The 13240-nt window shown below is 41.9% G+C and overlaps 1 protein-coding gene across 1 annotated transcript in view; it reads left to right on the forward strand.

Annotated features, from left to right (window-relative positions):
- Window positions 1-4696, forward strand: part of TMEM184C (transmembrane protein 184C) — a 62129-nt gene extending 57433 nt beyond the window's left edge. Inside the window, exon 10 of the mRNA XM_069744042.1 lies at window positions 1346-4696. Within this exon, the coding sequence (XP_069600143.1) occupies window positions 1346-1647 (302 nt within the window). The 3' untranslated portion in view covers window positions 1648-4696. The remainder of the gene's footprint in view (window positions 1-1345) is intronic.
- The last annotated feature ends 8544 nt before the right edge of the window (window positions 4697-13240 follow it).

Below are 13240 nucleotides of genomic sequence, written 5' to 3' on the forward strand. Positions count from 1 at the left end.
CTCTATTCTTGTCCAATAGATATGAACAAAACCTATGTGTCTTAATTTTCTGAAATAGAAGTGTTTTGGTATTTGGATTTTTTTGGGGGGAGGGTTGGTTTTTATTCTTTATATTAGACTAGATGGAGGCCTGATGCTACCGCATCGGCTGGCGGTAAGGTCACGATGGGGCAGGCTTTGCAGCGTTGAGAATTCCCCCCTTTCCCCCCCATAGGTTCACAGCTCCTGGGCATGGGAGGAAGCAAAAGACAATACTGACATTACAGCAGGAGATCGCAGAGGATACATTTTTTGAGTTCAAATATTTAAAAAAAAAAACAGAAAGTGAAATATTTTACCTCACACAATGAATCCACTGTGATCCCCTGCTGTAATGTCAGTATTGTCTTTTGCTTCCTCCCCTGCCCCGGAGATGTGGTATGCTCCGTACATGGTCAGACACACTCACCCCTGTGTCTGACTGTGTACAGAACATACCACAGCTCCTGGGCAGGGGAGGAAGCAAAAGACAGTACTGATATTAAAGCAGGATATCTCAGAGGATACATTTTGTGAGGTAAAATATTTTTAAAAGTAAGTGAAATATTTTACCTCACAAAATGAATCCACTGTGATCCCCTGCTGTAATGTCAGTATTGTCTTTTGCTTCCTCCCCTGCCCAGGAGATGTGGTATGCTCCGTACAGTCAGACACAGTCAATTTTTAAAATTAACTTTCGTTCTTGGGGAAACCCCTTTAATGTGACCGACTTCCTCTGCCTGTAGACACATCGCACATCTGCCGCCGGGAGCAGCCAAATGATTCACTGTACCTGGGTGTAATTCGCGCAGGTGCAGTAAATCAGACCGCCGCCATCTTTGTGAAGACAGATAGCAGCAGTCACATTAAAACCGCATGCGCTCCTCCTGTACAAAGATGGCGTCAGTCAGTGAATTATTCGGCTGATCGCGGCGGCGTGTTTGCGACGGTGTTCCACTGGTGGTACCGCGCATGAGGCTGTGTGAGTGGCGTATAGAATGTGTGTGTGTGTGTGTGGTGCGATGGTGTTCCGCTGGTGGTACCGCGCAATAGGTTGGTACCAGCAGCAGTTTCCATAGTGAGACACCCATCACTTGGGTGTCCCAATATGGCGGTCGGTGAACTTTCTCCGCTTGGAATTCTGGGATACAGTGATATCTGGACAGAGCAGGAAATTATATAAATAGATATTTCTGCCACTAGTTATTAGTGTTTATTGAATATAAATAACAATTACCATCATAAATTAATAGTACATATAGTCAGTGAGTACTGCTCAGTTCACTTACAATTTGGAAAAAATGGTGTGTATATCCTCTCGTTACAGGAAGAACAGTTTTGGGTAGACCCAGAAAGATGTTTTTTCCTGAAGACCTGGAGCAGAATGAACATACCAGCCTGTTGTCCTCTTCAACGCAAGATCCTATATCTGCCGCATCATCTGTGCCACAGTCTCCTTCTGGACACTACCAAGGGTTTGGTCAGACAATAACCCCTCAAACTACACCCACATCTGCCACAATTCCTGAAGAACTCTACAGCACAGAGTCCCCTGAGGCAGAAGTCCCTGTGCCAGCACCGGAGCCTGATGAGGTGGAGGTATCACATGAGAGCACCAAACGCTCCTAAGCCATAGGAAACTGCCAAATGTTCTCATGACTAAAAAGCCTCTCACTGGGAAAATGGTGCCCAAGTGGACATTTGCTGCTGTAACTAATCAAGGTCTAATCAACACAACATCTAGTTTGGGCACTGTTGGTAAAAAAATAGTTGTTTTTTTTGTTTTGTTTTCCTTTAATTTAAAGATGTGTGTTTGAAAACTGGCTGAATAATGGACATTCATGTGAGTATACATCAACAGCTCAAATGTGACCTTAGACCAGTTGTAAAGGTGAACCTCAACTTATCCACCTCACATGCTTGTGTCACTACTACCAAATACCATACATTATATCACTGTATATAACATTTGCCTACAGCTATTGGGTTGTGTAATTGTGTGCGTAACTTTGCTTATTGGAGTTGTATAGTTGTGCAGCCTATGTACCATTGCCGGCAGCAGCTGCAGTGGGAGAGGCCGGCTTTAGGCTGCTTCTCCTCTCAGATGAGGCCTAGGTGAGTACTGCACTTATACAGGTCAACTTGCCAGTACTAAAACAGTGCCTTTCCAGTCTCTAAGCTATCCATGGTTATGGGGTTTTTCATTTATCTAATATGACCATTTGACAACCCTTGTCCAGTGGCTGCCTCCCCGGACATAGTGGACAATCCCTTTTCGTTTTTTGGATGTACACTTCGTATCCCTTATCTCTACCTAAACTTGTAGTTTTGCGTAACCTATAAAGAAAAAAATATTTTGTGGAAAGTTAGTGCTTACAATTTAAACAGTGACTAGCAAAGGTTAAGAGATTAAGACTAGCTCAGTCTGCCTTTATATATTGCCCTTACTGGGATAGATCTACAACAGAAATATCCAACATGGTGATTCCTGTGTAAGTACGTATTACAGACAACGTGATAAAGTGTTGAAGTCAGTTGTATGATATTACAGCAGTGTACTAAAGGGGTTCTCCCATAAACAGCCTTTATCACATAAATTCAGGTTATATGATAGATGTATGGTTGATGGTGTGAAAGGGTCCTGCTGCTGAGGCCTCTACCTCTTCTAAGAAGGGATGTTTAAGGCCATGTTCAACCATCCTTTTTTTAATGCGGAATCGCCGCGATTTTGCCACTGCGGGTCCGCAGCTGTTTTCCATGCAGGGTACATTACAATGTACCCTATGGAAAACAGGAACTGCTGTGCCCACATTGCGGAAAATCGCGAAAAAAGCCGCGCTGAATAGCCGCGGTAAAAAAGAAGTACCATGTCACTTCTTTTTGCGGAACTGCAGCGGTTCTGCACCCATAGACCTCCATTGTGAGGTCAAACCCGCAGTAAAACCCGCAGATGAAAAAAATATCTGCGGGTTTTCTGCGGTTTGTGGTGCAGAACCGCTGCAGTGTGGCTGCCTCCCCGTGCCCCAATCCCACCCCCCCATGCTCTGATGCCAACCCCCCCCCCGTGCTCCGACGCCCCCCCCCGTGCCCTCATCTCCCCCCTTATACTTACCCGGCCTCCCGGTGTCCGTCCGGCCGTCTTCTCCCTGGGCGCCGCCATCTTGCAAAATGGCGGGCGCATGCGTAGTGCGCCCGCCGAATCTGCCGGCCGGCAGATTCGTTCCAAAGTGCATTTTGATCACTGAGATAGGTTATATCTCAGTGATCAAAATAAAAAAAAATAGTAAATGACCCCCCCCCCCCCCTTTGTCACCCCCATAGGTAGGGACAATAAAAAAAATTAAGAATTTTTTTTTTTTTTTCCACTAAGGTTAGAGTAGGGTCAGGGGTAGGGTTAGGGTATTTTTCGCCATTTTAACCCTAAAAAACTTCCTAGAAAACACACAGACTCTGCATAGAAAACTGCATAAAAAAACGCATCAAAAAACGCACCAAAAAAGCACCAAAAAAAGGACCTGCGTTTTCTGCCAAGAGCTGCGGTTTTTAGTCCTGAAAAAAAAGGAGGGAAATCAGGAACGTGTGAACATAGCCTAAAAGTCCCCTATGTTACGTGCAAATCGGTCCAAGCACAGACCGCTAATGCACACACTGGTCGTGGATCTCCCACCGAAGTGTCACAAGCTCATTAAAATATGACGCTGTGACAGTGGTTGGGAGAGCCGTGGCCAGTCCATGGATTGGAGTCTGAGATTACCCTGATTGTGAAACTGTTTTTGTGGGTTTTTTGTTTTTCTTGAATTCTCGAATCAGATAAAAGTTGTGAAATTAAGGCTGAATGTTTCAAAGTACTTTGAAAGCAATTTCACCATTTTGATCCACCAAGGGTTAACTAGCGAAGCTTTACCATTTTCAAAATCAAAGTCCTGGGTAATACTGGGTATTAGTATATTGTACACAGGCGAAGAAATAATGCTCTGCACAAAAGTAGGTAGAGTCTTCAGGGCCGAATGTATTACATAATGACCGCATATATTGTGTAACCAGAAAGGTGAGTCCAGACGTGGCGGATTTGCATCGGTTGAAATCTGCAGAACAAGCCCCAATATTTGCAGATCTATTTGCGTATTAAGATGCAGGTATTGCTGCAGAATTTGCTTGATCTTTTCATGGCACACATGCAGCCACCCATTTTGGGTTTAGAACCGTTGCCCTCGTTTTTTGCTGACAATAAATAATTACAATGTCCATAGTGAAAGGTCTTTTTGAAGACGGTTGTCAACCTCATTAGACATCATAGAAGTCTAGTATGTAAATCTATAATTTGTAGTCCATTTTTACACTAAATAGCACAAAAGATTGCGGGTTCAAATCTCCTAACTGCACCTTCTCGGAAATTGTAATAAAAAGTGAATAAAACATTGTTTGTGTACCAATAAAACTACAGGTCTGCATGCAGAACACAAAAATGGTCAGCACAAAGAATTTTTTTTTCTTTAACAAAGTTCAAAATAATCCTAAATTATCAACACTTAAATAAAAATAATATGCAAGTTTAGCATTGCTCTAGTCGTACTAACTTGGAGAATCATTTTGGCTGGTCATTTTCCCACACAGATTTAAAGCTAGCTAAACCCAAAAAACAATGGTGGAATTGCAGAACTTTATATAGTAAAATAAACCTTAGAGTTCAAAACTACAACTTGTCTGTCAAAAAAGCCCTCGAATGGCTATGTCTATGGAAAATGTGTTAAAAAAAAAAGGGTGTTTCTCACAAACAAAGTTAATTTTAAAATTGATTTTAATCAATACCTCTTGGAATAATAATTTCTACAATTGGATGGGTTTAAAAAAAAAAAAAAAAAGTTCCTGCACTGAGAATTTTATAAATGTGCCTCTGCTGTGTACTGTGTAATGGCCGTGTCTGATTGTACAGGGACATGGGCTGACCATACCACAACTCCTGGGCAGGGGAGGAAGCAAAAGAGAATTACAGACAGGACAGCTGATTGTTTTTGTGGGAGAAAATATTTCCCTGCCTGTTTTTAAGCAACGTTTTACCTCCCAAAAAAAAATCAGCTGTGAGCCCATGCTGTTCTGTCTGTATTCTCTTTTGTATCCTCCCCTGCCCAGGAGCTGTGGTATGATCAGACCATGTCCCTGTACGGTCAGACACGGCCGTTACACAGTACTCAGAAGGGGCACATTTATAAGATTATCCAGTGCACAGTTTTTTTTTTTTTGTTTTTTTTTAAATGCATCCAATTGTGGAACTTATTCTTCCAAGATCTATTGATTAAAATAAACTTTGTTCATGCGAAAACCCCTTTAATGCATTAATATGACTAATGTACTTGCTTTGTATTTCCCCAGGATAGACGATGAAGAAGATATTGAGGAGATATTTAGATGTTGTAAGTCATAAACTGCATAGGAACATGGTGGCTCCTGTGGCACGATCGCTTATGCTGAAACCAGATAAGCTGTGAACTGCACATAATATATGGCACACACAGTTTACAGTGTACCTGGAGTAAGAGAAGGAGCTAATAGATCATGGCCACCACCGTTGTACAGCACATCCGGCTGCCTCTGAAAGGCCACATCCAGTTTCAGTCCTGGGCTTCCCTAGAGCCACCGGCTTAATCTTAGAGCTCGTTTGTCTGAAACAGCCATATGTCCACGTGCAAAACAATAAGTATATCCATAGGTCTGTATGCATGAGCAGTCCAAGCGTAAAAAGTTGCAGCATGCACTATTCGGATCCGCTTTTCAGAGCAAACCCGTTCATTAAACTCAATGGGTGTGTTAAAAGGAGAAGTGCTGAACGGATGGTATTTTCATTTTTTTATGTTTTGTTTTCAGATCCATTGCAATTGTTAACATAAAAATGTACAAGACCAAATAAAAGTTTCTAACTGTTGACTTCTAAAAATGAATGCCATATATCGGATGTCCTACAGATGTGAAAATCAGACATAAGGGTGGCATACAAATGACCATACAGATGAAAAATCGTCCATTTGTTTCTGTATGAAAATCAGATTTGACATAACTTAAGGCCTGGTTCAGAAACGTAATATCAAAGGTGATGGGAAGGTGACTGCATCTGTAATCTGGGCAGCCACTAGAATAGGGAGGGGGTTGGGTACAGTCAAAAAGTGGCAGACCAAATTTTCTTCAATTGTTTTTGCAAGTTGCTCAACTTGACCAGTTTTTTATATTCACTCCCCCAAGTCGTAAAATACTGAAAAATATTCTAAAAATCTTTTTTTTATTGCATTTGCTTATCAGTAGGAGAGAAAAAGGTATTTTATAAAGAAAAGAAAAAAACAAACCACTTCATTGTTACTCTTCCTGACATCCGCCATACATTTATGGCGCAGTCAGATGTGTGTATATGTACGGTTCAATGATTTTTCCGGCCCAGAAGCAGAGCCGGCACAGTCTTCAGAAAGTGTGCACTGTAAATCATAGCTGACCCTGCTGTATTGGCTTTGATCTGTCCTACACAAATCATTGCTGTTTAACCCTTCTGATGACGATGGTCAATGCTAATTTGAGGAAGGGGACTTGAGCTTTTAACCATAAGGCTATGTGCACAAGTTGCGGATTCGGCTGGGGATCCGCAGCAGATTTGACGCTGCGGATTCGCATCAGTTTTCCATGCGGTGTACGGTACCATGTAAACCTATGGAAAACCAAATCCGCAGTGCAAATGGTGCTGAAAATACCGCGCGGAAACCCTGCGTTGGATTTTCCGCAGCATGTCAATTCTTTGTGCGGATTCGCCAGGGTTTTACACCTGCTCCTCAATAGGAATCCACAGGTGTAAAAACGGAGGTGAAATCCGCATAAAACACGCAGGAAATCTGCGTTTTACCTGTGGATTTTTCAAAAACAGTGTAGAAAAATCTGCACACGAATCCGCAACGTGGGCACATAGCCTTATGAACCCAGGTCTAGTAATAGCCTCAGGGTCACCCAGTGGTGTTGGCTCGAGCATATGCAAGGTTCAGCCCACCTCCTGTCAGTGTAAGATTGACAGGTCTAATACCTCGCAATGCACACGTATAGCAGGATATTACACAAGCCCCAAACAACTGAAAGTTGATGTACCATACTGAGATAAAGTAAAAGAATCAAATGAAATTTCAAAAAAATATGAAAAAATGAAATTTACTGAAAAATGTTTTGCAAATGAAAATGCAGTTTTTGTGCCAAAAGAATAGTAACCAAAGTACTCATTATTAGTATCGCTGCCAGACTTCATCTATAGAACTGTTCCATTATTTACTCCCATTTGGTGAAATACGTAAAATAGACAAATTAAAAATGCATTTTTTTTTTCATCATGCGGACACACAAAAAATTGAATGAAAATTGATCCAAAAATTGTATATAAAACATATTGAAAATATCTCCTAAAAAAACAAGCCCTCATGTCTCTGTTGGTAAAAAAACAGTTATAGTTTTCAGAATATGGCTATGCACAAACATAGTTTTTAATATTCAAAAGTAGCAAAACATTTAAAAACCTATATAAATGGGATAAAACTATAGTTGTACTGACCAGAAGAATAAAGCTTTATCGGTGAACAGCGCAAAAATGTCATGAATTGCTGTTTTTTGTTCATTCTGCCTCCCAAAAATAAAAAAGCTATAAAAATTGTTTATAATACAAAAAAAACTCCTCCTGAAAAAAAAAAAAATAGTAGAAGGATAAAGTTGTCTTGTCACCTTTACTGCACTGTGAAAAGCCTTAAGGTACCGTCACACTGAACGATATCGTTAACGATATCGTTGCTTTTTGTGACGTAGCAACGATATCGTTAAGGAAATCGTTGTGTGACAGCGACCAACGATCAGGCCCATGCTGGGAGATCGTTGGTCGCTGAGGAAAGTCCAGAACTTTATTTCGTCGCTGGACTTCCCGCTGACATCGCTGGATCGGCGTGTGTGACGCCGATCCAGCGATGTCTTCACTGGTAACCAGGGTAAACATCGGGTTACTAAGGGCAGGGCCGCGCTTAGTAACCCGATATTTTCCCTGGTTACCAGCGTAAACGTTAAAAAAAACAAACACTACATACTTACCTTCAGCTGTCTGTCCCCGACGCTGTGCTTCTCTGCACTCCTCCTGCATCCTGTGTCAGCACCGGCCAGCCAGAAAGCACAGCGGTGACGTCACCGCTCTGCTTTCCGGCTGAACGGCGCTGACAGTGCAGAGGAAATCAGAGCGCCGGAGGACAGACAGCGGAAGGTAAGTATGTAGTGTTTGGGTTTTTTTAACGTTTACGTTGGTAACCAGGGTAAACATCGGGTTACTAAGTGCGGCCCTGCGCTTAGTAACCCGATGTTTACCCTGGTTACCGGGGACCTCGGGATCGTTGGTGGCTGGAGAGCAGTCTGTGTGACAGCTCTCCAGCGACCAAACAGCAACGCTGCAGCCATCGGCATCGTTGTCGGTATCGCTACAGCGTCGCTTAGTGTGACGGTACCTTAATTCTTGAATTGCTGTTCATTTGCTAAAGTGCTGGACAAACCACTTAACAATTTGTCTCCAGAAACAGTCTGGACACTATGTATTGGTCACTGAAATGGCATATTTGCAATTTTCACTTTGCAACATCCACTGCGCATTCATTGCTGGAAAACGCCAGTTCGGTCAACATAGTCACTATACCTGTAAATGGACTCCTTGAATGTAATTTGCAAAATGGTGTCACACTGTTGGCGATTTTTCTGTTTTGGTACATTAGGGACTTTGGTAAAGAAACTGGTGAAACAGCTGTGGGATAAATACTCATTACAACCCTACATGGATTCCACAAGGGCTGTGGTTTCCAAAATGGGCATTCTTTGGGGGTTTTCTGATGTTCTTGCACCTGCACTTCTAGGGCTGTGCAGCTGGCACACACAAACTATTACAGCCAAATTTATGCTCGAAAAGCCAAGCCATCATTCCTCCCTTTCGAGTCCCGATGCATGCACAAACCTTTAGTTCCTGAACACACAATTGATATTGCTGCATTCTGAAGAAATTGATTTAAAAATTGTGGGGTCCATTTTCTTTATGAAAATTAAAAAGATCAAACATTTTAGTGGAAAAAAAACATAATTTTTCACTTGTCTCCTAATTTTATACATTTTAGATAAGGTCACTACACCTGTAGATAAATTCCTTATTGGGGTGGTTTCTGCTGTTTTTCAACATTCTGCTCTGTAAATTTGACATGGTGTCCACAATCAAATGCAGCCAAATTTGCGCTCAAATTGTCAAATATTGCTCCTTTTCTTCCGAGTCCTAATGTGTGCTCAAACAGTAGTTTCTGGTCACACATGGGATATCTGCATACTCAGAAGAAAGTGCTTTAAAAATTGTAGGGTCTATTTTCTCCTCTCAGCATTGTTGCAAGGAACAATGTGGGGCTGAAACAATATTTTCACGGAAAATGTGTAATTTTTAATTTTCACGTCCCAACGTTACAAACTTTCCTGAAGTGGCTGTGGCTCCAAAAAGATAACTACACCCATAGAGTACCTTAATTCCTTGAGGCGTGAAGTTTAAAAATGAAGTTACTCATGGGTGGTTTCAGCATCTTAGGAGCTCTGCAAATGCTACATGCTGTTTACAACCAACTTCAGCAAAAATTATGCTCCAAAAGTCAAATGGTGCTGCTTTCCTTCTGTGGCATACCGTGTGCCCAAAGAGTAGTATCGGGTATCTGCAAGCGCTGTAGAAATTGCTTAACACATTTTCTGATGCATTTTTTTCATTACAGCTCGTGAAAATGAAAAATTGGGAGACTAAAGCAAAATTTTAGTTGAAAGAATGTAATTTTTTCATTCCACATCCATTAAATGTTGTGAAGCACCTCACGGGTTAACAAACTTCCTGAATGTGGTTTTGAATACTTTTGAGGAGTACAGTTTTCTGTTTTTTTTTAAATGGTATCTCTTTGGGGGATTTTGTGAAGTATAGGCCCCTCAGTCACTTTAAAAACTGAATCAGACTATAAAAAAAAATAATATATAATATATATAGTAAATTGTCAAAAAACTGAAAATTGTTGCTAAACCTTTAACCCATCTAAGATCCTAATAAAAATGATACTGATGTAAATTAGAGAATGGGAAATGTTATGAACTATTTTGTGTGGTATGACCATTATAAAGGCATAGAAATTCAAAGTTTGATCATTGGTAATTTTTCTAATTTTTTTCAAAATTTCTAATAAAAGCAAATGTTATCGACCTAAATTTACCACTCTCATAAAGTACATTGTGTCACAAAGAAAGTTTCAGAATCAATAGGATTGGAAAAAGCATTCCAAAGTAATTAGCACAAAGTGATTCACCTCAGATCTGAGAAATGGGGCTCTGTCAGGAAGGAAAACAATGCAATGGTGGTAAGGGGTCAGAAGAAACTAATGGGTGACAAATTCCTGTTATCCAGTTGTAATCATCTATTTTGTCTTTAAACTTTAATTTTTATTGCAAGAAGTCTGGTTTTTTTGCTGTTTGACCCTTCCTAACCAAGGTGTAGTTTGTCTCTGCTAAGATGTCTCATTGTCTTGCATTAAGATATTTAGATATTTTTGTTTTTCAAACATGGTATAGTTCCTTTATCCCCTTACCACTCTTTCACCAAATCCTAGCCTAAGAAAGCCTGCCAAACTGTTTCCCTCTATTTCAATAGAGACCTTCACTGGTAAACTATTAACCTCTTGCATGTATGGGACACAATGGGAGCAGAAGAAAGTGTATGAAAAGAATAGTTGTGGAAGACAGCATAGCCCTTTTCTCTGACATCGTGATGAGGTAGGAAATGTGTCCATAGGGGTGAAGACGTATGCCGTAAAACACGGATATTGCTTACCGGTAATGCATTTTTTGGAACCCATGAGCACCACGAGCGAGGGCATCCGCCCTTCAAGGACAGGAAACCTTCAAGATAACAAGGGCGGCTCCTCTTTCCGCATCAGTTGGTTTACAGAGCATGAGAGGAAACTCCCAGGTTCGTGTACACACATAAATCATATATTTATATCCTTATTCATTCTTAACCATCAAACCCAAAGGGAGTGAAAGAAAAAAACGAAGACTCACTGAGCCAAAAAGCATGATTAGTCTACGTTCACATTGGCGTTCCGCCAATGTGCGTCGCTGTTGCGCCGGCGACGCAGCGGCGACGCGCCCCTATGTTTAACATAGGGGACGCGTGCGTTTTTTTGTGGCGTTTTTCGACACTTGCGTCGTTTCCGACGCTAGCGTCGGACGCAAGAAAATGCAACAAGTTGCATTTTCTGTGCGTCCGATTTTGGTCAAAAAACGACGCACGCGTCGCAAAACGCGCGCGTTTTTGCGCGCGTTTGCTCGCGTTTTTCCGTGCGTCGCGCGTTGCGTCGCCGACGCAGGGCGGCGCAACGCTAGTGTGAACGTAGCCTTACATAGAGAGGGAATATAAATGTGCCATCATAGGTTACGAAAAAACACATTATCGGTAAGTAATATCCGTGTTTTTCAGTTTTCAGTCACCAACAATGGCACCACGAGAGAATTACAGAGCCTTATATTCTTAGGGAGGGACCACAACCTGTAGAACCCTTCTCTCGAACTTGAGGTCAGAGAAGGCCGATAGATCCAGTCTGTAGTGCTTAAAGAAGGTGGACGGAGAGGACCATGTGGCCGCCTTACAGTTCTGGTCAATGGAGGCGTCTGCTCTCTCCACCCAGGATGCAGCTACAGCTCTTGTGGAATGGGCCTTTAGACCTTCAGGAATGGCCCTGCCTGCACTAACATAGGCTAACTTGATGGCCTCTCTAGCCCATCTCGCTAAGGTCTGCTTAGACACTCTAATTCCCTTTCCAGCCCCCTGGAAAGCTACAAATAGGGCCCTTTGCTTCCTCCAGGGTTCTGTTACCTCTAGGTTCCGCAGTAAGCACCTCCTGACATCAAGGGGGTGTAGCCTCTCCTGATTGCTGGGATTGGAACAAAAGAATGGCAATAGTATCTCCTGTGTTCTATGAAACCTGGTAACCATCTTGTGGAGATATGCTGGGTCTAATCTTAAACACCCCGAAACAGCTGTCTGTGGATGGATACCATGTTTTGGCATAGGTGGTTTTCCTTTTTGGATGCTGCCCTTCCCGTGGTTGTTCCTTCCCGGTGAAAGACCTGGCTATTTATTGCTTGCGTTGAGAAACACGTGATGGTGTCTCCGCGGCTTTTCTACATGCATTTGCATATTTCCCATAAGGGATGGGGCAGTGTTGTGGATCACTGCACTGAGAAACACGTGATGGTGTCTCCGTTGTGTTGGATGTTTTGATCTCCCCGAGGTCATTCATCCTTATGTTTATAATCTTAAAATCACCCGGTCCTCCATGATCTGAGTGTAAGGGGGGGTCTGCTGGTAAAGCGTGTATGTCACTAATTCTGCGGGCTGAAGTAAGTGCTAAAAGAAGGAACGTTTTTAGCTAGATCATTTTTTGTTAGACCAAATGCAACGGCTCAAAAGGGCTCTCTGTTAACGCATTTAGTACTAGATTCATATCCCATGGAGGGGTTCTACACAAAGGGACCGACTTTGCTGTACTACAGGCCCTAATAAACCTGGAGATCCATCTATTGCCCACTAGGTCACAGTTACACAGGACTGAGACCTGAACCTTAAGGGTGCGCACCGCCTTTATTGAGGGTTTCCCATCAAGGACAGGAAACCGCCTTTTTATCTTGAAGGTTTCCTGTCCTTGAAGGGTGGATCCTGTCGTGGTTCCGTCATGGGTGACTGAAAAAGAGGACTTTTACTGTAGGATGGCAACAGTGGCCTACTATAGAGTAGCCACAAAAATTTCATCCTCATCTTCCACCTTTTAAAGCGTTACAGTTTAAAATGGAAGAATACATAAATACAAAGTATGAAAATCAAGAAAATGTATATACTCGCCATAATTATTTAGTGCAGCACTTCTATCACCATTCTTTTTTACTTGGACATATCTGTGTCCGCTGGGTTGTTTCTGTTTTGTAATCTTTACAAAATGTTGGTGTTTCCAGTAATTTAATACAATCCAGGACTTTACTGAATAAACTATACCATTCATTTGCATCGCGGATATGCCGTGGTCTGTTTTTGAATTTTCCTGTTCCAGTAATGTCATTTTCTACTCCTGCCAAATGAAAAACTCTGTAAAATGGAGGTTTTCCTGTTTTTCAATGC

Source organism: Ranitomeya imitator, chromosome 1 (assembly GCF_032444005.1).
Source record: "Ranitomeya imitator isolate aRanImi1 chromosome 1, aRanImi1.pri, whole genome shotgun sequence".
Lineage (NCBI taxonomy): Eukaryota > Metazoa > Chordata > Amphibia > Anura > Dendrobatidae > Ranitomeya > Ranitomeya imitator.